Source organism: Apodemus sylvaticus, chromosome X (genome assembly GCF_947179515.1).
Source record: "Apodemus sylvaticus chromosome X, mApoSyl1.1, whole genome shotgun sequence".
NCBI classification, from domain to species: Eukaryota; Metazoa; Chordata; class Mammalia; order Rodentia; family Muridae; genus Apodemus; species Apodemus sylvaticus.
This window is the reverse complement of record NC_067495.1, coordinates 59,527,125-59,551,664: the sequence shown is the minus strand read 5'-3', so window position 1 is coordinate 59,551,664 and position 24,540 is coordinate 59,527,125. Positions and strand designations below refer to the sequence as shown.

General features: G+C 38.6%; 1 protein-coding gene across 1 annotated transcript in view; it reads left to right on the top strand.

Moving 5' to 3' along the window:
• Ophn1 (oligophrenin 1) overlaps positions 1-24,540 on the top strand; it is a 353,532-nt gene that overhangs the window by 143,349 nt on the left and 185,643 nt on the right. Inside the window, exon 5 of the mRNA XM_052171168.1 lies at positions 12,143-12,214. Coding sequence (XP_052027128.1) covers positions 12,143-12,214 — 72 coding nt within the window. The remainder of the gene's footprint in view (positions 1-12,142; positions 12,215-24,540) is intronic.

The following is a 24,540-nucleotide window of genomic DNA, read 5'->3' as shown; positions in this document are numbered from 1 at the left end:
CTGTTTGAAAACAGACATAACTCCAAACACCTATTGACACCTGATAGTTTATAAAGAAACCAGATATATACACCAGAAAAAAAAAACAAAAAAAACCATAGCATCTTCAAAAAAAGGGTGCTGGTCAAAGTGGACAGCTACATGTAGAAGAATCTGAATAGATCAACATTTGTCACCCTGCACAAAACACGACTCCAAATGGATCAAAAAATCTCAACACAAGGCCAGGTATCCCAAATCTGATAGAAGAGAAGTTACAGTATAATCTTGAACTTTTTGACTCAGGAAAAGACTTTTTGCACCAAATACAGATAGCATAGGCACTAAGAACAATCATTAAGTGGGACCTTGTTGCGGGGAATATTAAAAATGAACCAGCACATTCCTGCACTTGTGCCCCTGCCCCAGCAGCCTGGCTGGCCATGCACTGATGTGGGCAATGGCTGACCTGTTTTTATCTCATGGAGACTCTCTGGCCTGCAGCTCCCAAAACTCTAAGTTCCACCCAACTCGCTAGGTTCCCACTGACTGGTCACTACCATGCCAGCTCCATGCTTCACAGCTCCCATGGCCTTTGTGGTGCACATCTGGCAAACCCATGCTTTGCCCCGCCCCCCTACCTTTCTCTCTGCAACCCAGTCAAATCACTGCAAGAAGAAAAACACCACACAAACTTAGCTAGGAAACAATGGTAACTCAAACTTTTGGTGTAATAACTAAAACCTTATCTTGTAAGCCCTATTAAATCTGATTCCTTTGGTGACAAATCCTGATGGATCCGGTGTTGAGACCGGGAGACACTAGTAATTACATTTTGTCCTCATGTGTCTTAGGGTTTCTGTTCCTGCACAAACATCATGACCAAGAAGCAAGTTGGGGAGGAAAGGATTTATTCAGTTTACCTTTCCACACAGCTGTTCATCACCAAAGGAAGTCAGGACTGGAACTCAAGCAGGTCAGGAAGCAGGAGCTGATGCAGAGGCCATGAAGGCATGTTACTTACTGGCTTGCTTCCCCTGGCTTGCTCAGCCTGCCCTCTTATAGAACCCAGGACTACCAGCCCAGGGATGGTACCACCCACAAGGGGCCCTCCCCACTTGATTACTAATTGAGAAAATGCCTTACAGCTGGATCTCATGGAGGCATTTCCCCAACTGAAGCTCCTTTCTCTGTGATAACTCCAGCCTGTGTCAAGTTGACACACAAAACTAGCCAGTACATCATGCTATCTTTGTCCAAAAGGACCTAACTCTCCTGCTTCCATGCTTCCGCTCTTCAACCTGAAAGTCCCGCCTACTTGTCCAGTGATTGGCTCCTTTATTCATTAGGGGTTTGGTTCACAATAAGTCACCTGAGTATGTCCACAGCCCCTCCCAGAAGAGTAGAATTAGCATCAACATACAAACAGCACCAGGCCCATCCACAACAGGACTTCAGGAAACTGAAAAGCAAAGAACACTATCATTCAGACAAAGCAGCAATTTACAGAATGGGAAAAGATTCTTGCCACCTATACGTACAATGGAAGGCTAATACTCAAAATTTATAAAGAACACAAAAATTGGACATCAAGATGACATAAACAGAATTCTCAATAGAGGACACTCAAATAGCTGAGAAACACTTAAGGAAATGTTCAATATCCTTAGCCAGCAGGAAAATGCAAATCAAAACAACTTTGAGATCTCATCTTACACATGTCAGAATGATTAAGATCAATAACAAACGTGAAAGCTCATGCTGGTGAGGATGTGGAGCAAGGGAAACACCTCTCTAATGCCTGTGGGTATGCAAACTTGTACTTTCACTATGGGTATCAGTGTGGTAGTTTCTCAGGAAGATAGAAATCAGATTACCTTAGAGATCCAACTATGCTACTCATGTGTGTGTGTGTGTATATATATATATATATATATATATATATATATATATACCCACATGATACTTTATCCTTTTACAAGAGACACTTGGTCAACCCTGCTCATTGTTACTCTATTCATAAGAGACAGAAATTGGAAACAACCTGGATGTCCCTCAACAGAAGAATGGATAAGGAATATGTGGTGCATTTATATATTTGATTACCAAGGATGTCAAACAGTTTAAGTGTTTCTTAGCCATTTGAGTTTCCTAATTTTAAATCTGTATCCCATTTTTATATTTGGGTTGTTTTCTTAACATTTAGTTTTTTAGTTCTTTATATATTTGGATATTACTCCTCCATGGAATATGTAGTTGGTGAAAATGTTTTCCGATTCTGATAGGCTGATACTTTTTTTTTCTCTTTTTTTAAATTTTATTTGATATATTTTTATTTACATTTCAAATGATTTCCCCTTTTCTGCTCCCCCACTCCCTGAAAGTCACAGAAGCCTTCTTCCTGTTCTCCCACCCACCCCTTCCCACTTCCCAGTTCTGGTTTTGCCTTATACTGCTACACTGAGTCTTTCCAGAATCAGGGGCCACTCCTCCGTTCTTCTTGTACATCGTTTGATGTGTGGATTATTTTTTGGGTATTCCAGTTTTCCTGGCTAATATCCACTTATCTTTTGAGACTGGGTTGCCTCACTTAGTATGATATTCTCCAGCTCCATCCATCTGCCTAAGAATTTCATGAATTCATTGTTTCTTTTTTTTAATTCGATATATTTTTTATTTACATTTCAAATGATTTCCCCTTTTCTAGACCCCATTCCCCGAAAGTCCCATCAGCCCCCTTCCCTCCCCCTGTTTTCCCACCCAAACCTTCCCACTTCTCTGTTCTGGTTTTGCCCTATACTGCTTCACTGAGTCTTTCCAGAACAAGGGGCCACTCCTCCGTTCTTCTTGTACCTCATTTGATGTATGGATTATGTTTTGGGTATTCCAGTTTTCTAGGTTAATATCCACTTATTAGGGAATGCATACCATGATTCATCTTTTGAGTCTGAGTTACCTCACTTAGTATGATGTTCTCCAGGTCCATCCATTTGCCTAAGAATTTCATGAATTCATTGTTTCTAATGGCTGAATAGTACTCCATTGTATATATGTGTGTATATATATATATATATATATATATATATATATATATATATATATGATATTAGCCCTCTATCTGATGTAGGGTTGGTGAAGATCTTTTCCCAATTTGTTGGCTGCTGATTTGTCCTTTTGATGGTGTCCTTTGCTTTACAGAAACTTTGTAATTTTATGAGGTCCCATTTGTCAATTCTTGATCTTAGAGCATAAGCTATTGGTGTTCTGTTCAGGAATTTTCCCCCATACCGATGTCCTCAAGGGTCTTCCCCAGTTTCTTTTCTATTAGTTTCAGAGTGTCTGGCTTTATATAAAGGTCCTTGATCCATTTGGAGTTGGCTTAGTACAAGGAGACAAGGATGGATCAATTCCCATTCTTCTGCATGCTGACCTCCAGTTGAACCAGCACCATTTGTTGAAAAGGCTATCTTTTGTCCATTGGATGTTTTCAGCCCCTTTATCGAGGATCAAGTGGCCATAGGTGTATGGGTTCATTTCTGGATCTTCAATCCTGTTCCATTGATCTGCCTGCCTGTCACTGTATCAATACCATGCAGTTTTTAACACCATTGCTCTGTAGTATTGCTTGAGGTCAGGGATACTGATTCCCCCAGAATGTCTTTTGTTGTTGAGAATAGTTTTAGCTATCCTGGGATTTTTGTTATTACAGATGAATTTGAGAATTGCTCTTTCTAACTCTATGAAGAATTGAGTTGGGATTTTGATGGGTATGGCGTTGAATTTGTATATTGCTTTTGGCAAAATGGCCATTTTAACTATATTAATCCTGCCAATCCATGAGCATGGGAGGTTTTTCCATTTTTTGAGGTCTTCTTCCATTGCCTTCTACAGAGTCTTGAAGTTCTTGTCATACAGATCTTTCACATGTTTGGTAAGAGTCACCCCAAGGTACTTTATACTCTTTGTGGCTATTGTGAAGGGTGTCAGTTCCCTAATTTCTTTCTCAGTCTGCTTATCCTTTGAGTATAGGAAGGCTACTGATTTGCTTGAGTTGATTTTATAACCAGCCACTTTGCTGAAGTTGTTTATCAGCTGTAGGAGTTCTCTAGTGGAGTTTTTTGGGTCACTTAGGTAGACTATCATTTCATCTGCAAATAATGATAGTTTGACTTCTTCCTTTCCAAATTGTATCCCTTTGGCCTCCTTATGTTGTCTAATTGCCCGAGCTAGTACCTCAAGTACAATATTGAAAAGATAAGGAGAAAGGGGGCAGCCCTGTCTAGTCCCTGATTTTAGTGGGATTGCTTCAAGTTTCTCTCCATTTAGTTTGATGCTGGCTACCGGTTTGCTGTATATTGCTTTTACTATGTTTAGGTATGGGCCTTGAATTCCTATTCTTTCTAAGACTTTAAGCATGAAAGGATGCTGATTTTTTTTTTTGGATTTTATATTCATTTTTATTGAGTCTGTTCTATACTTTTGTTGGATTATATAGACTAATGCCTTTGTATTTCATATTTTCTGCATCTACAATAGAAAAGTATTAAGAGACATTTTATTTTAACTCTTTCAAATGATTAATTATCACAATAGTAAAAATTGAGTAGAAATATTATGTTAATTTTTTTGTTAACATCTTTTTTTAATTCGATATATTTTTTATTTACATTTCAAATGATCTCCCCTTTTCTAGCCCCCCACTCCCCGAAAGTCCCATCAGCCCCCTTCTCTCCCCCTGCCTCCCACCCACCCCTTCCCCCTTCCCTGTTCTGGTTTTGCTGAATACTGTTTCACTCAGTCTTTCCAGAACAAGGGGCCACTCCTCCTTTCTTCTTGTACCTCATTTGATGTGTGGATTATGTTTTGGGTATTCCAGTTTTCTAGGTTAATATCCACTTATAAGTGAGTGCAATTTTTGATCTTAGAGCATACGCTATTGGTGTTCTGTTCAGAAACTTTCTCCCTGTACCGATGTCCTCAAGGGTCTTCTCCAGTTTCTTTTCTATTAGCTTCAGAGTGTCTGGCTTTATGTGGAGGTCCTTGATCCAGTATAAAGTATCTTGGGGTGATTCTTACCAAATATGTGAAAGATCTTTATGACAAGAACTTCAAGACTCTGAAGAAGGAAATGGAAGAAGACCTCAAAAAATGGGAAAACCTCCCATGCTCATGGATCGGCAGGATCAATATAGTTAAAATGGCCATTTTGCCAAAAGCAATATACAGATTCAATGCAATACCCATCAAAATCCCAACTCATTTCTTCACAGAGTTAGAAAGAGCAATTATCAAATTCATCTGGAATAACAAAAAACCCAGGATAGCTAAAACTATTCTCAGCAACAAAAGAAATTCTGGGGGAATCAGTATCCCTGACCTCAAGCAATACTACAGAGCAATAGTGTTAAAAACTGCATGGTATCGGTACAGTGACAGGCAGGCAGATCAATGGAACAGGATTGAAGATCCAGAAATGAACCCACACACCTATGGCCACTTGATCCTCGACAAAGAGGCTGAAAGGGATGAGTTTTCCTCTTAGCACTGCTTTCATTGTGTCGCAAAGATTTGGGTATGTTGTGCCTTAATTTTCATTAAATTCTAAAAAGTCTCTGATTTCTTTCTTTCTTTCTTTCTTTCTTTCTTTCTTTCTTTCTTTCTTTCTTTCTTTCTTTCTTTCTTTCTTTCTTTCTTCTTTCTTTTTTTTTTTTTTTTTGCCAAGGTGTCATTGAGTAGAGTATTGTTCAGCCTCCAGGTGTATGTGGGCTTTCTGTTGTTTTTGTTGCCATTGAAGACCACTCTTACTCCATAGTGATCTGATAGGAGGCATGGGATTAATTCGATCTTTTTATATTTGTTGAGGTCTGTCTTGTAACCAATTATATGGTCGATTTTGGAGAAGGTACCATGAGGTGCTGAGAAAAAGGTATATTCTTTTTTTTAGGGTGTAATGTTCTATAAATATCAGTCAAGTCCAATTGGTCCAAAGCTTCAATTAGTTTTATTGTGTCCCTGTTTAGTTTCTGCTTTCCTGATCTGTACATTGAGGAGAGTGGAGTGTTGAAGTCACCCACAATTATTGTGTTAGGTGCAATGTGTGCTTTGAGCTTTAGTAAAGTTTCTTTTATGGATGAGGGTGCCCTTGCATTTGGCGCATAGATGTTCAGAATTGAAAGTTATTCTTGGTGGATTTTTCCTGTTATCAGCAAGAAGTGTCCTTCTGTATCTCTTTTGATGACTTTAGGTTGAAAGTCAATTTTGTCTGATATTAGAATGGCTACTCCGGCTCATTTCCTGAGACCATTTGCTTGTAAAATTGTCTTCCAGCCTTTTACTCTAAGATAGTTTTTGTCTTTGACATTGAGGTGTGTTTCCTGTATGCAGCAAAATGTAGGGTCCTGTTTCCTTATCCAGTCTGTTCGTCTATGTCTTTTTATTGGGGAGTTGAGTCCATTGATGTTAAGGAGTAGTGGTTATTGCTTCCTATCATTTTTTGATGTTCATTTTATACTTGTGTGGTTATCTTCTTTTGGGTTTGATGAAAGAAGTTTAATATCCTGCTTTTTCCAGGGTATAGTTTCTCTCATTGTAATGGTGATATTAAGGAATAGTGATTATTACTTCCTGTCATTTTTGATGTTATTTTTATATTTGAGTGTTTATCTTCTTTTGGGTTTGATGAACTTTTGGTAACTATCTTGCTTTTTCCAGGGTGTTGTTTCCCTCCTTGTATTGGAGTTTTCATCCTATAATTCTTTGTAGAGCTGGGTTTGTAGAAAGATATTGTGTAAATTTGGTTTTGTCATGTAATATCTTTTTTTTTTTTTTTTTTTGACTACCGACTTCATTTATTTATACAAATCTTTGTGGTACATTCTGTGGCTTAACCTTTTCCTGGTCGCTCTATGACAATTTCCTCTGTGAAGAAAAGGAAGATCCCCAAATTCAAATTCACAAAGTAAGGAAACCACGTATCTGAAAACTGTGTGAAACTTTGTCATGTAATATCTTGGTTGCTCCATCTATTGTGATTGAGAGTTTTGCTGGGCATAGTAGTCTTGGCTGACATTTGTGTTCTCTTAGAGTCTGCATGAGATCTGCCCAGGATCTTCTAGCTTTCAGGTCTCTGGTGAGAAGTCTGGTGTGATTCTGATAGGTCTTCCTTTATATGTTACTTGGCCTTTTTCTCTTGCTGCCTTTAATATTCTTTCCTTGTTTAGTACATTTGGGGTTTTGATTATTATGTGAAGAGAGGTATTTCTGCTCAGGTCCAGTGTGTTTGGAGTTCTGTAGGCTTCTTGTATATTCATGGTCATCTCTCTCTTTAAGTTGGGAATGTTTTCTTCCATAATTTTGTTGAAGATATTTGCTGGCCCTTTCAGCTGTAAATCTTCACTCTCATCTATGCCTATAATCCTTAGGTTTGGTCTTCTCATTGTATCCTGGATTTCCTGGATGTTTTGGGTTACAAGCTTTTTGCATTTTGCATTTTCTTTGACTGTTGAGTTCATGGTTTCTATGGTATCTTCGGCATCTGAGATTCTTTCTTCCATCTCTTGTATTCTCTTGTTGATATTTGCATCTATGCCCCCTGATTTCTTCTCAAGGTTTTCTATCTCCAAAGTTGTCTCCCTTTGTGATTTCTTAGTTGTTTCTACTTCTGATTTTAGATCCTGGATGGTTTTGCTTAGCTCCTTCACTTGCTTGTTTGTGTTTTCCTCTAATTCTTTAAGAGATTTTTGTGTTTCCTTTTTCATGACTTCTGCTGTTTGACTCACTTTCTCCTGCATTTCTTTAAGGTTTTTGTGTGTGTGTGTGTGTGTGTGTGTGTGTGTGTCTTCTTTATTGGCTTCTATCTCTTGAGTCTTATTCTCCTGAATTTCTTTAAGTGATTTTTGTTTTTCCATTATACGGGTTTCTAGCTTATTCATGTTCCCCTATATTTCTTTAAGAGTGTCATTTATGTCCTTTTTGTGTTCTTCTAGCAGCATCATGAACAGTGATTTTAAATCCCGATCTTGTTTTTCCGGTGTGTTTGTGTAACCAGGACTTGCTGATGTTGGAGAGTTTGGTTCAGACGCTGCCATATTGCCTATATTTCTGTTAGTAATGTTCCTGCGTTTGCCCTTTGCCATCTTGTTATTTCTGGCGTTTGTTGGTCTTGTCTCTTGTTTGTATTTGTGCCTCCTGTGAGGCTATAGGGCTATTTCTGTAACACTGGATGGCTGGGTTTCCCCTGTTACAGATTGCTCATGTGCTGTCCTCTTCTTGGGTGCCCTTGGAGCCCTAGTGTGCCTTGCCCCAGGTTGTGTGTGTGAACTAGGCGGTGCCCGTTTGCTCCTTCAGTGAGTGCTGATGATCTATGTTGCGGGACCTTTTCCGAGTGCTGGTCTCTCTGCTGGGCAGCCTATCTCCCAACCAGGTTGGTGCACACAAGGCTAGCCTAGCTGCTGTGGCTCTGAGTCTAGGCAAAAGCCTGGCAGGCTAAGGCCTGAGCAAAGTTCCCCTTGGCTATGACTGTTAATTGGTTCTGTCAGGTGGCCAGGATGGTGGAGTGTGCATGTGCTCCCTGAGAGTGCAGGGAGAATCTGCTCAGCTAACAACCTCCTGTCTGGGTTGGCACACAGATGGCCCACCGAGCAGCCCAGGGCCTGGGGTCAGTCCAAGGCCTGACCGTCTTAGACCCCTGCTATGTTAGCCTCGGGCTATGACTCTTAGCTTACTTTGCCTGCTAGAACTCTCTGGCGTCCCATAGTCAAAATGGCAGCACGAGTGCGCTGGGCAGGGCAAACAACCTCCTGGCCATGTTTGCACACCAATGGTCTCCCGAACAGCCCTGGGCCTGGGTGCAGGCCAATGCCCATCGGGCTTAAACCCCCGTGATGTTGGCCTTGGGTTATATTTGTGTACCTCAGTCTGTCTGATTTCTCTGGAGCCCAAGAGCCAAGATGGTGGAGAGTCTCTCGTAACTGACTGGCGGGAGGCAGATTTCTGATGTAGCTTCTGTGGGGTGAAAGGCGCTGTAAATCTGCCACCCCTTGCAGCCTGACTGGCCAGCGAAGGCCAGTGGTAGCGGGCACAAGGCCTGTCTGGACCCTGTCACCTTGGTTCCACTGCTGATAGCCCTTCCACTGGACCAGCTACAGCTGCTGCTGCTGCCCTGCTGCTCCTTTTCCAGGCTGATACTTTTTATGGATGATGGTGTCTTCTACCTTACAGAATTTTCATAAGGTTCCATTTATTAATTGCCCATTTTGTGCCTCTTCTAGCAGTAATTCATTAAAATGTTTGCAGGATGATATAGTTTTAAGAAGAACCCCAATGATAAGAAATAACAAATTTTAATTTATTTTTTCTCTCATATATTATAATCATCTTGTCCATCTCCAGTTTCTCCTCCCTGTCCCTCTCCCTGCCCTTCTCCCGTCCACTCCTCCTCCTGTTTTCTTCCAGGGATATCAACCAAACATGGCATAGCAAGTAGCAATTAGTCTAGGACCCTCCCTTTGTATTAAGGCAGGAGAAGGCAAGCCAGTAGGAGGAAAGGGTTTTTCCAAAAGCAGGTAAAGGAATCAGGGAAAGGGAGAGGGAGAGAGAGGAGCAAGGAGAGAGGGGGGAGGAGAGAGAGAGAGAAAAACACCATACACCTTCTATTAGGAGTCCAACAAGAAGACCAAGCTATACACAACCATAACATATATGCATATGGCCCAGGTCAGACCGATGCAGACCTACTCCTTGATTGTCAGTTCAGACTTTTTGAGCCTCTATGAGCCCAGGTTAGCTGATTCTGTGTGTTTCCTGTGGTGGTGGTGGCCTCTCTGGCTCTTACAATCCTCCTCCTCCTCTCCTCCAGGATTCCCTATTGTTTGGCTGTGAATTTCTGCATCTGTGTTCATCAGTTGCTGGATGAAGTCCCTCTGATGCAGATTATGCTAAGTGTCTGTTTACCAATATAGCAGAATATCATTTAGAATTCTTTTATTGACTTTTAAATTTTATTATTTTATTGTTACTAGTCACGTTTTTGCTCTATTCTAGGTCTCTTGGCTCTCCAGCCTCTGGTTCCTATCCCTGCCATGTAGTGTCGGGTTGAACTCCCTCTTCAGCATTCTTCTACATGCTGACATCCAGTTAATTGAACACCAGTTGTTGAAAATGCTTTCTTTTTTCCATTGTATAATTCTACCTTGTTTATATAAAAAAATCAATTGACAATAGATATGTGGATTTATATCTGGGTCTTGGATTCGATTACATTGATCACCCTGTCGGCTTTTATGCAAATATCATATGGTTTTTGTTACTCTCTGTAGCATGGCTTGAAATCAGGGATGGTGATATCTCCAGAAGTTCTTTTCTTGTATAGGATTGTTTTGTCTGCCCTGTTTTTTGTTTTGTTTTCTTTTCTTTTTCTATATGAAGTTGTTGAGTATTGTTCTTTCAAGGTTTGTAAAGAATTATTTTGGAATTTTAATAGAGATTGCATCAAATCTGTAGATTGTTTTTTCCCTAAAGATGGCCATTTTTACTATGTTCAGCCTACTGACCAATGAGCACGGAAGATCTTTCTATCTTCTGGTATTTTCTTCAGATTCTTTTTTCAAGAGCTTGAAGTATATATATATATATATTGTCATACAGTTGTTTTACTAGCTTGTTTAGAGCTACCCACAAATTAATTTTATATTATTTGTGGCTATTGTGTTGTGTATTGTGATGTGTACTGTTTTGCTGATATTTTTTCAGCCCATTTGTCATTTGTATATAGGAGGGCTACTTTTTTTTTTTAAAGTAAATCTTGTGTCTGGCTGCTACACGGAAGGTTTTTATCAGCTGTAGGAGTTTCCTGGTAGAATTTTTGGTGTCATTTATATATACCTTCAAATAATGTTGCTTTGACTTATTAATTTCTGATTTGTATCTTGATCTCTTTTTGTTATCTTACTGCTCTAGCTAAAACTTCAAGTACTTTATTAACTGGATATGGTGAGAGTGGCAGTTTTGTCTTGTTCTGGATTTTAGTGAAACTGGTTTGCATTTTCTTCTGTTGAATTTAATGTTTTGTTATGTTTAGGTATGCCCCTTGTATCCATGATTGTTCCATGATCATGTAGAGGTGGATTTTGTCAAAGGCTTTTTTAGCATCCAATGAGATGATCATGTAGTTTTTTTTTCAGTTTGTTTATATAGTGGATTACACTGGAAGATTTTTGTATGTCGAACCATCTCTACCTCTCTGGGATGAAGCTTACTTGATCATGGTAGATGTTCATTTTGATGTGTTCTTGGATTCAGTTTGCAAGTTTTTTTTATCAAGTATTTTATATCAATGTTTATGAGGAAAATTGGTCTGAAATTCTCTTTTTTTTGTTGAGTCTTCATGTGGTTTGGATATCAGGATGACTGTGACTTCATGAATTTGGCAATGTTCCTTCTGTTTCTATTTTGTAGAATGATTTTACTATTGGTATTAGCTCTTTTTTGGAAGTCTGGTAGAACTCTGGTTAAAACTCTCTGGCCCTGGGCTTTTTTTATTGGGAGACTTTTTAATGACTGCTTCTATTTCATTAGAGGTTATATGTCTTTTTGAATTGTTTATTTGATCTTAATTCAACTTGAGTAAGTGGTTATATATCAAGAAAATTATCAGTTACTTTTAGATTGTCAATTTTGTAGAGTATAGGCTTTTGAAGTAAAAACTAATGATTTCTTGGGGTTTCGTTGGTGTCTGTTTTTATGTCCTCCTTTCATTTCTGATTTTGTTGTTAATTTGGATATTCTTTCTGTGTCTCTTAGTTTTGATAAATGTTTGTCTATTTTGTTGATTTTTCTCAAAAAAAAAAAACAGCTCTTGGTTTCATTGATTTTTTGCATTGTTCTATGTATTTTTCTTTCATTGATTTCAACCCTGAGTTTGATTATTTCCTGCTGTTTACTCCTCCTGGGTGTGTTTATTTCTTTTTTGTTCTAGAGCTTTCATGTGTTCTGTTAAGCTGTCAGTATGATATCTCTCTACCTTCTTTATGAAGGCACTTAGTGCTATGAACTTTCCGCTTAGCACCACTTTCGTAGTGTCCCATAAATTTGGGTATGTTGTGCCTTCATTTTCATTGAATTCTAGGAGCCTTTTTAACCTAAATATTGTTTTTTTCCACTTTAGGTACAAAATGCTAGTGACTTGCTGATCAAACCCCTGGAAACTTTTCGGAAGGAACAAATAGGTTTCACCAAGGTATATATTTTTTAATTAAATATATAATGTCAAAATTAATAGTAATTGAGTAGTTGTTTGGGCACCACTCATCATTCTGCAATGATATGGTGGTTAATTATATGAGGCCAGAAGATGCTCCCAGATAACTAATTACCTCATTTTAGAATTTATGTCTGTGGGTGTTTCCAAAAGAAATTGACATTTGAATTGCTTGGCTTCCCTCATTCTTGTGGGTGGGTGTCATTTAATCTATTGAGAACCAGAGTAGAAGAAAGGGCTAGCAAAAGGTTGAATTGACTACTAGACCACATGACTTGGGGCCTGAAGCCTTGGCTCTTGCTGTTAGTGCTTCTTAGGCATTCAAACCCAAATTGGAATGCACAGCAATAACTCTCAAGTTATTGGGCCTTCCTGCTAACCTACTGATATTCCTTACAGTTTCCATGTAACATATCATAAGCATAGCAATCTTGTCCTCTATAATCATATGAGCCAGCACCTTAGAATAAATCCCTGCATGCTTTCTCTTGATGTCTTACTCTCTCTTTCTTACTCTAACTCTTGATCTCACTCTCTAACTAAAACAGAAATTAGTAATAGAAAGTATGATGCTGCTGCAACTAATAGAGTCATATGCCAGTTAGCAATGGGAATACATTCTGAGAAATGTATCTGTAGCTGATTACTTTCTTATGTGAACATCATCGAGAATATAGAACTAGATGGTGTATATCACTCAATAGAGTTTATTGATACAATTAAGAAATGCAGTGAGCATGAGATTTTTTGAAGCTATGCCAGCATGATATAGCATACTCTTTAACTTGATGTTTAGCATACTGTTTATATATGTTTTATAAGACTTATTCTCAAAATAATGATGCAAGTATAGTGTAGCAAATATATAACTTAATGACATAGTAATTTTTCTTTTTATGCATTAGGCATACAAGTGGATATACTGCAGTGTTTGTGTTATTGGGAACACAGTATAAAGCATCTAAGACATAAGTGGTGCCTGATACTATAAGGATGTGGGAGTGTTAGAAACTTTTCTGCCCTTTTATGGTCTCCCTCCTCTTTCTTTCTTTTCCATATCTCTTCCCCTTCTGTAATCTCTTCCTTCCCCCTTGTTTTCTTCACTTTTTTCAGACAAAATATTAGTGTGGCTCTGGGTAGACTCAAATTACCACTCTTAGTTTTTTTAAGGCCCTAATTGCTGGGCTTTCAGGCTTGCCCCACTACACCCAATTCTATTAATGATCTTTTGGGGACACTGATATGTATGCAGTCTGTTGTTGAAAAATGTCAAATGTCCTTATACAACATATAACTATATTTAAAACTGTGAAAACACCACCAGAACCAAATACTTGATGGGCTGCAAGAACTTTGAGGCACATACTAGGGAAACCTGTCAGTGCAGTGGAATGGCTTTTATATCTGGGGAGGATTCAGGGATAAATTAGGAGAGTGATAGAGAAAAGTCCCAGTATCTAGATTATAGATTATTGGTTATGTAGTATTTCGAGAAATGTGGGTATTAAGGATGATTCTGATGAAACTGAATAGAAGTAAGGAGGATGTTATTGAGCATTTAGGAAAAGACATTTTTCGCCCTAAAGTGGCAAAGAGTTTGGTGGGTTTTTATTTGTATTTAAGTAATTTTTGGAAGGTGGAACTTGTTTGAAGTTGGGGATATGTCCTTTTTTAATACATTTTAATTTATTAGAAAAATTTGTGCAACTTTATGGTGTATATTGATCACATCCTTCCACAAACACTTTCCTTTCCAACTTCTCCAACAACTAGTGTTTTCCACCTAATCACCCTCCCAGCTTCATAATAACCACTCAAGTCTCATTAGTTCTGTGTTTATGTGCATGGGCAACCTACCCTTAGCTAGAGAGCTAAGAAGATTTTTTTTAAACAGAGCATGTAAGAAGCAGTCAATTTTCTTCTGTCTGCTAGTAGTAAAAGTGAAGAAGAGAACAATTGAAGAAGGACTTTTTTTAAACAAAATTATCAGGGACAAAACCATCACCCTAAGAGTATACATGGAGTTACCCCTAGCTCCAGACACATTGGCAGCAGAGGATGGTCTTGTTAAACACCAAAGGGAGGAAAACACCTTGGTCCTGGAAAGGCTCGATGTCATAGTGTAGAGGAATACCAGGACAGGGAAGCGGAAGAGGGTTGACTGGGGAAGAGGAGATGGCTTATGGGATTTTTGTGGGAGGGGGGAACCAGGAAAGGGGACAACATTTGAAATGTAAATAAAGAATATACCTAATCAAAATAAAACAAAATTATCTGTAACTTTTAAATGATTGGATCAGTGTATTCACATTACACACATAAACACAGACACAGACACAGAAACAGGCACACACACACACACACACACACACACACACACCAAACCAAACCAAACCAAACAAAACAAAACAAAACAAAACAAAACACAAAGCAGGTTCTAAAGAGAAGTTGTCAAGATTAGTATGGTTGGGGCTGGAGATGACTCTGTAGTTGAGAGTTTGGGTATTGCTCTTGTGGAGAAGTGAAGTTGGGTTCTCAGCAACTATACTGCACTCAAAGTTGCCTGTAACTCTAGCTCTAGAGAACAGAACACCCTCATCTGGACTTACTGGACACCTGCACTCTCATGCACTTACACACATATATACACTGCACACAGTATAAATAATTTAAAAATAATAAGGAATCTTTAAAAGAAAGATTAATATGGCTGTGAGCCAAGGACCTAATTAACAATCTTGATGAAAGACTACATAGATAGAGATTGTACCAACATTACTACCAGAGACTTAAGGCAATAAATCAGAATGAGTTGATTCTTATAAAACATTCTGTTCTTCAAGAAAAGTATTCCAAAGATAATTCAGAAATCGTTAGGGTTACCATTCTCATTCCAGACACTAGGTGCAGGATTAGTTCCTTCTGAGTTTAAAGGTAGTACTGCTTTGGAGCTAGTTTGACACTAGGTGCCCCTGCAGCAGGTCTTCCAAAGATAAACCATTGCAGAAGGCATTGTGGGTCTTCCCTCCTCCTCCGCAGAAGCTATCACAATGAACAATGTTTAGGGTCAACCTGCAGAAAGGTAAGAGTGATTTTACCTTCTTACGGGCTAGAAAGCATGTCACTCAACCAAGGTGGATTATTCTGAGACCTCAAGTTCTCAAACTGATTTCCAACTTACCTGACATCCATCACTCCTTCCCTCTCTTACATTTTTGCCTTCTAGAATGGGGGTGCCTGTCTTATGCCTATACCTATATTTTTAGAAGTATGTTGGTTGTTTGGTATCAGAGGCCCACAGCTAAAGATAATTTTACAGCTACTATCAACCATATCTAAATTCTATCATAAAATGAATGGGCTAAACTTTGAACTGTAGACATTTGAAGTGATGCTGGAATATTTTGATGTTGTTGCGATGCAGTGGCTCCACTTTGCCTTTGAGACAGGAGTGAAGTTGGTGAGGACAGGGATGGGTAGAATGTTGTATTTGTGTCTCCCTAACTTCAGATGTAGAAATTCTAAAGTCTGTAAAGATTTCAGTTTCCTTTCAGGATTTCAGTTACTTCATTTGGAAAATGAGTCCCATGAAAACAATAGCCATCACTGGGCTAAGTGTTTTTTCATTTTTCCCTATAACTACAGTAATAATTGTGGACATATGACACAGAGGTAACTGAGACTTATATAAGACAAATAAAATGATAGAAGTTATAGCATTATTATCAGTATCCTGGATCGGGATGCAAGAGTGTTTTTAGCTTCAGAATTTATTCCTTTTCAAGTTAGGATCTCACTGTGAAGTCCAGGCTGGCTTGGAAGGTCTTCTTCTTCCTCCTCCCTCAGCCTCTCCAATGTCAGAATTACTGGTGTATACTACCATGCCTAACTACATATTTCTGTTAAGCTCTGCTGTGTAGATCTGTGCAGGACTGTAGGCTCGTCTCTTACTCATGATTCTCCTTCCTTAGAATCTTGAGTGCTAACCTTATAGGTATGCACAACTGCATCTTCTTTGACTTACCATTATGATAGCCACCAGATATTTACATCTCAAGTTCTCAGAGTTGCTAGCCACATTTTAAGTCCTTAATAGTTAGAGGATTCATAGTAATTATTTACTTGGAAAGCTCATATATAGATCCTGTTCATCAACATTGAAAGGTCTGTTGCATAATATTATGCTAGATGATTTCAGTTTCAGAATCCCTGGATTTGTTACTTAATATGTCAAAAATGATATGAGTATTTTCAGTTTAATTTCTTCAGCCTAGTGTACAGATCTATTCCTAGTATATGTCCAGCATATAACGAAAGTATCATCTCCTGTAGAGGTTAAAATGTGTCATCTTGAATGAGCATTCAGTCCTAATGTTTGGAATAATAATACACCTTACAGTAGCCATTAATTGAATATCATGGCAGTTGAGTTGGATAAAGAATATGAAAGTAACAGGAAAGATATTTATTGTCAGGTCAGTTAGAAATTTCTATGAAGTGGAAAGCTGCAGTTATAGCTCAGTAGTATAGTGCTTTCCCTGCATAGGTGAGGCCCTGGGTTCTATGCCCACCTTTCACATACAAAGGAAAATGAAAAGAAAGGGCAAAATAATAGGTGGATGCACTCCTAGTGCTTCATATCATGAGTGAAGGTGATATGGGCATTCAAGCATGATGAATAATCTACATAGCCTAGAAAACTACATTCTACTAAGCTTCATCCACCATCTAATTAGTATTAATATTTATTTTGGGAAGGGTAGAATTGAAAGGCAGAAGAAACTTTGAAATTACAAATGCCATAGAAAAATATTTGCCATATGCTCAATTACAGTTACTATCTAACACCGACAAAGAGTTGAAGTGGTCATGTGTTTTAAAACCTATATATCTAACTTGCTTTCTATCCTGGCTGAGACCAGCAAAAGAAATGTAAATGGTTGGTTTTCTATCGATTATGCAGAAATGGAAAATGCCATGGTATATTTTGTGCATACTAGGCCTACCGGTTTGGTGATTTTATCAATTCTGTCTTCTCACAGCAAACTTGTGAGGTAGGACTTAAAAATGTATTGCCCTAACGAAGAGACTGGGACTCTGAAAGGTTAGAACACCCACCAGTCTTTTTCTAGTTCTGAAGACCCATCTTTATCAGTTGATCTAGCTTGCACCAGTTACAAAGACCCCCTTATTGTCAATTATGTCTCAAATAGACTACCTGGAATTATCCTGACAGTGAAATTTAAGCTAGAGGATATTACACTTAATTAAGGGCCAGAAAAATGAAATTGTTAGTCTACTGGTCTGTTTTCTTGTTATAGCCTCCTAGTTCCAAATCAGACAGTTCCTTCTGTTACCTCTCTACAGTTATGACACTAAGCTTTCTCAGTAGACAACACTGCAGGTGGAAGGGACTTCAACTTTTTAGGGGCTGCATGGTGGGGCGCTGCAATGATGGAGCTCTGCCCTAGCGGTCTACTCGGAACACATGGTATATCACTTGACCTTGAAGCTTTCTGTCTTTTAATAACATTCTGCAGGTTTATTGACTTTGAAAGACCCCACACATTCATGACTCACCTTTACCTTCTTTCGTAGTTCACCACCCCTACACACACATCCTGGGGCCTGTCTGATGGAAGAAGCATTAGTATGATGGGTCAGGTGTCCTTGCTGGGTTTTATATAGTTTGATTTACTTAGAGGTTTCCCATTGAGCTAGATAAGCTATGTGAAACTCACATTCAACTTAGCATCCCTGCCCCATGCAAACTGTGTGCTGCTTACCTCTGGAGAGATGACTTCCTCTTATCTAGTGAGTATAAACTACCAAGCCAAACAATCAGACCTCACTTCTAACCAGAGGGTTATATTCCCATGTTCCCAGTGATGTCTGATCCTTATCCAGTTTTTGTCTCATATTTAAATCTTTAGCCTTATGGGACCTTATAAAATGTCCTTAAATTGTATAGATACTCTGTTGTAATGATTTCCCTTTTGTATTATTGGGGGTAGAACCTAGGATGTCGTATAAGATGGGCAAATACTCTACCACTGAACTATATTCCAATTTAAGAGTTTTATTTGATTTGTTTTTTGCTTTTTGTTTTGTTTTGAGTCAGTGTCTCAAGAAATTGCTGGCCTTGAATTCACACTTTAGTCTAAGGACGACTAAAACTTGTGATACTGCCCTTGTCCCCAAGCCTCAGCCTCTAAAGTACCTGGAATAACAAACAGGTTTCGACCACCAGGCCTGGCTCATTATAATAATTCTTGGTAGTATATTCTGTATCCTGGTTGGACTAAAACTGAATACACAAAACTCTGCTGCTAGCTGGGTTTGTGACTTCACCAGTAGTTGCTATGTACAATCACTAGTGACAGAGAAACACAGCCAGTGCTGTTACCACCCGGATCCAGAGGAGGTCCCTTCCACTTATGGACTTCTATTCAGGTACAGACAGATTTTTGACTATGGTACAGAACTGGAATTCATGATGAATCATAAATTAACAGTGAATTTTAAAGTATTTATATAGAGAAATACATAGGAATAAGTTAGATTATGATCCTAAAACAGGGAGTGGACTTCTTCAGAGACTTGTCATGCTTAGATTCCCTTATAATGACTATTTATATAACCTTGGGAACATTTGAAAGAAGGAAGTGGAATGGGGAAGGGAAATGTAATTGTATTTTAATACACTTTTATACATTTAGTATATTTTACTCAAAATGTGATTTACAGCAAGGGTTTCAGATTGAGCAAAGCTTATGTAAAGTTTAAAACATATGTAAAAATATTTTAGCTAGTGCATTTACATTTTTTAGTGAGCATTTTTGTCAGTGAAATGAGGTAAATATTTTGTTATATTGTCTAGTATTAGAGATAAGAGACAATGGCTAATAGATAAAACTAAAGTTTACAAACATTCTAGTTCTAAGTAAACATCATTCATTTATGATTTTTAATATTCATATTGGGGATGTTTTTAGGAAAACATACACTACTTTGCGTTTGTAGGTTATGTTGAAGTTTCCTGACATTGAGTCAGTAGGAAAGACTAGATCCTGGGATTCTGGGATCCTGGGGTGATGGATGTATGTTTTTACATCTCATATCTCCTTAATTTTCTCTGCTTTTTTATCCTTCTTTAGTGCTATGCCTTGCCACCAACACTCCTCTCCTCTCCTCTCTCTCTCTCTCTCTCTCTCTCTCTCTCTCTCTCTCTCTCTCTCTCTCTCTCTCTCTCTCTCTCTCTTGCCTTTAAATGATCCTGGAAAATAGAGATTATTGTTCTCTATTAAATGAATAAAGAATAGGAAACCAAGGTTCAGTGTGATATGCTATCTAAGGTCACTCAACCAGGAATGGCATTGCTTGGAAATGAGTTCAGGTTTCCAACTTCTAAGTGTAAGGCTCATTTCACCTTATATACTTTTCTCATGTGTATAGTAAGAACAGTGAACTGCTGGAGACATAATGGGTTAATTTTCCTGGGGAGATGTGGACAAATGTCTGTATATCCCAGATAAGGCAGCAATGTCATGTTAAAATAGCATGTCCATGTATGCCAAGCTATGTGAACCAATATGTTTATTAGACTTACTTAGAAGAGAATGCGTAAGGGGTTACATATAGAAATAGGGTCACTCCAAGGTAAGTATATTATGAAATAATCCCTCTTAAACATGAGTGAGAACTGAAAGCTGCATCATGGGTAAGTTCCCAAATATGTATTAGTGACGACTGTGTGGATGCTGCATTATTGGGATCCTGCCTTCTCTTGACTGTTCACCTCCCATATACTCTAGCAGCTCTGCCAAGCCTATTTGTATCCAGGGGAGGGGAGTGGAAATTGTTGAGGATCAGGCTGTGATGTCCTTAAGTTATTCCATGCTGTATAGAAGAGTGGTTTTTCAAACTTGGCTTACGTTGAGAGTCTCCATTTTACAAGCAGTTTTAGACTCCAGGTTGAGGAAGAGAGATGATTCTGCACCTGAGTAAAATATATTAGTGGCACCATCTGGCCTAATCCTTGCAGCACAGAATGGTAAATGAGTCATGGTTTGGGGGGGAGTGAAAAATAATAATAAATCTGTTCATAATGAATTAAGACCGTAGAAGCATATGGTATATCAAGATCATATCTGGACAGCCATACCCAAGAACTATCAACATATTCCAGACAATAGAGGGGTATGACTCCCTCCTGTACCCCATAATGAGGTAGACATTTACCATTGTGATGGTAGATAACAGCCCCTACTATCTGTCTCCTTGCCATAAAGTGTATATGTTTAGAACTGACATGCAGATAACTCTATCCCAGGAGCTTAAACATGGCTAGCTCTTCCCTGTTGATGTGGCTTACTTGAATTGACACTTGTCTATCTCCATGTTCGCTTACCTGGTTCTCCTGTCTTGCCCATTCATCAGCCCATTTCTTCATCTGTAACTTGTAATGCTCTTTTGCCTCTGTATCTGGACCCAATTATACAGCTTGTCTCTGATACCACTGCCCAATTCTAAGGCTAGCAACCAGCAGCTAGCACACATAGCAGTCATCTAACCTCTACAGCATGGTTCGATTCGTTATCTTATCAAATATAAAACCTCTTCCATTCCTGTAATTTTCTTAGCTTTCCTTCTTAAGTTATTTTTAAACTTGTAAAAGTCTTTACCTCTTTAACCCTTTATAAATATTTGTATGTATGTGTATGTGTATCTGTATGTAAGTATCTGTATGTAATGTGTGATCTGAGAGTTAATGTTCGAAATTGAGAATGACATTAAAAGGCCTGTGTTGGGCTCAGCATAGCAATCCCAAAAAGCAAATTCCTGTCACTGAAACAGCTGTATCTTGTAAGTTTGTTGTTATCCAATGTATTCTGACATTGTGGAAGGACACAAATGTGTTCATCTGTGTTTCTGATGTAGTACACTCACAGCACTATCATGGTATTCTGTTTTCAAGACTACTAGGTCAAGAATTTTGGAGATAATACAATGACCCCTGTTCTGTGTTTATCTGGCCATATTAGGCTTGCCCATCTAATGCAACATTTTCTTAATAGAGTCATTTCCCTAATGACTCTGCTTGTGTCATCTTGACAAAACACTAGCCAGCCCACTTCTACCCCCAACTTCATATCTTCTTTTTTAAATTTAATAACCTATCAACCCATGTCTATGTTGTTTATATCCCCCTTGGTATAGGAGCACCTACTAGAGTGTGGTAGATGCACTAGAATCCAAACCCTTAAAGTAAACTGACTCTCCTTCCCCCAGAAGCATCAACTGTTAATAGCTCCTAAGTTAGGGGTGAGGTCTCATGGGCTCCTCTGGATTCTATCCTAGAGTGTTGACTGGCCTGATCTTGGGCAGGCCACTACAGATGCTATGAGTTCAGTGGACCTACCATGCTCACAAGACACTGTTTCACTCTGGTCCCCTCTGTTGGCTGGCTCTTACAATCTTTCTGCCCTGAATCTACTGTGAATGGTACCTTAGTCTTGGGGAGGGGGATGCGATTATAGATCTCCCATTTGTGGCTGAGCACTCTCCTGACAATCTATGCAGTTTGACAAACTGGGAATTTCCTTGCTAACTGTCATCCATTGAACAAAGGAACTTCTCAAATGTGCTCTCAAAGCTGCATTGATTTATGAATAGAGACACAAATTTAGAGAGCAGTTTGATACTATGTTCATTTAACAAAATTATATAAGTAGATTCACTCCTGAGGCCTCTTAGCTCTCCAACCATAGGTTATGGTCAGTACAGTGTCAGGCACTTGTTTTCTCCTGTGGCAAGGACCTTCAATTCTACCAGAAAGTAGTTGTGTACCTCCACAACATTCTTATACATGTCTAGCAATTTATTCACTTCTCTATTTTCCAGCATTTTGGGGGAGGAATGTAAGTTTTCAAAGTATTTCCTAATGATTATCTGGATTTTATTGAACTTGATACAACATTCGCTTTCTCATCTCCAACTTTATTAATTTTAATCTCTTTCATTTGATGTATTTGGCTAAGAGTTAAACTCTTAGCTTTTACTGACTTTCCTGTGCAAGGTCTGGATTCTCACAGATGCTTGGCAACAGTTCTGCTATTGAACTATTGCTCATTTTATTGCCTTTTGGCTGTAGCGTTGTAAGATGAAGATATTAGTGTATTTCTTTACCTCTGTATTGCCCACAAGGTTTTGGCAGTCATGCCCTTGTTTCCCAGTTTAGGATTGGTTGTAATATCCTTATATTAGTCTGGAACTATTAGCGAAATCTTCCTGTAAAATAAACCATATGATAGTTTATCAAATACAGTTGTTAAATAAATGCAAATTTTCACCCATGTTTCTTTTTCTGTGTTTTATATTGGGTTGATATATGTGTTAGTTTCTTATAGCTAGGAAATACCAAGAATTGTCTTGGTGAAGATATAGTTCAGTTGGTAGAATCTTGCTGAATGTGCATGACAACCTGGGTTCAATCCTCAGCATTATATAAACCAAATGTGGTGGTGCATTCCTATAATCCCAGCACTCAGGGGTTGGAGGCAGAGGGGTCAGAAGTTTAAAGCCATTTTCTCTATATAGCAACTTTGGGGCAATCCTGGGCTCCAGGAGACTCTGTTTAATGAAAGAAAAATAAAGATGTTTACCTTCCTCCCTAGTTTTTGTCTATTAAGCGGAGTCATTTACTTTGTCTACCTCCTTTTTGTTATTTCGTTTTTTTTTTAAACAACAGCATCTTGCAGTGTATATCACTGGCTAGCTTGGCATTTGACATACAACCCAGGCTGTCCTTGAACCTATGAATATCTTCCTGCCTCGGCATCTCAAGAACAGGTAATAAAGGTGTATGTTCAATATCTTCCTTGTTCTGGGCATTTGTTGGATTTTTCTCCCATTTCTAAAAAGGTCCATTCCATACCAGATTTTGGAGTTTCCCCCATCCCTGTTTGTACATCTTAGCTGTCACATGTTTAAGAAAACTGTGCTTAACATCATCTCTCTTACCCCTGTAATGTAACTTCCCCATCCCCTGACCCAAGATCAAGGATGACAAGCATGGCTTAGTTTAGCTCTGGTCATACATAATGAGTCTTTTATCCTGCAGTATAGAATGCTGGACTATCCTGTAGAGATAGCAGAATAAAGATTCAGTGATCCCTTCTAAACACATGACAGGGAGTGTATTTGTACCCTTTGATTCATATTTTTTAAGTCTTGTCAGAGTTGCCCACAGTATGATGTTTTCATTCTTAGGGATCCTCTTGCCAGAGAGGATCAAATACTGAATAAGGCCTTTGTTTAGATTTCTGGTGAGACGGGGGCCAAACCTCCTGACTAAGACATCTGAGTATGCATTTAACCCTCTGAGAGTTAAAGCTGGCACAGAAGCAATGATACAGTGTGTTCTTCTTCAATGGATGTCAGTCAAGAGGACACTGACAGCAGGGCCTGGGTTTGTTACTCTTCTTTCTGTTTCTTCTTCATGAACAAGAGTTTATAGAAATAGTTTCAAGAAAGGTCTGTTCTGGCGGTAGATGAGGCTGAAAAATTCAAATGATAGAGAAAAATGAAGCTAGCACTCTGAGCAAATAAAGCCAAAGGTTATTAGTGCTGGCTCCCACTCCAAAGGCCACTGCATGCCCTTGGAAGCAGCCACCAATGGCTTTCAAGGATTTGCATTTCAGATGCTTGCACATTTTGGATCTGGGGGCCACTACAATACATTAGAAGGTAAAGTCAAGTAGTCAAGGTTTCTAAGAGCTAAACGTAGGTGATGGTAGTCTATAAATGAATTAGAAAGCAATAGCAAATACTTTATAAGCCTCATGAACTAATAATTATTTTTTATTAGGGACATAGCCTACATTTTTGAGGACACAGCTATTAAAAATAGAAAGCATCAATCAGATTTTTGATACCTCAGGGACCTTTCTCCTTCTTTCTGTCTACTGTGTTCATTTATCTTGGAGACACACAACTGATCTTCATTTTATCTTAGCTAGAACATGGATGGCAGCAAAGTAATGATTTCATTAAAGTCAACTTGGCAAACAAGGGAATTCTTACAGAATACCAGTAAGGTCTTATCCACAGGAATGTGGGTGACTCCTAACAGCTGTTTCACCCTAAAGTCCCACTATGCTGTGAATGACTTTATGAAAGCTAAATCATTGAGTTTTCCTTCTCCACTTTATTTTTTTAAGATTTATTTATTTTATGCATATGAATACACTGTCGCTGTCTTTAGATACACACCAGAAGAAATCATCAAATCTCATTACAGGTGG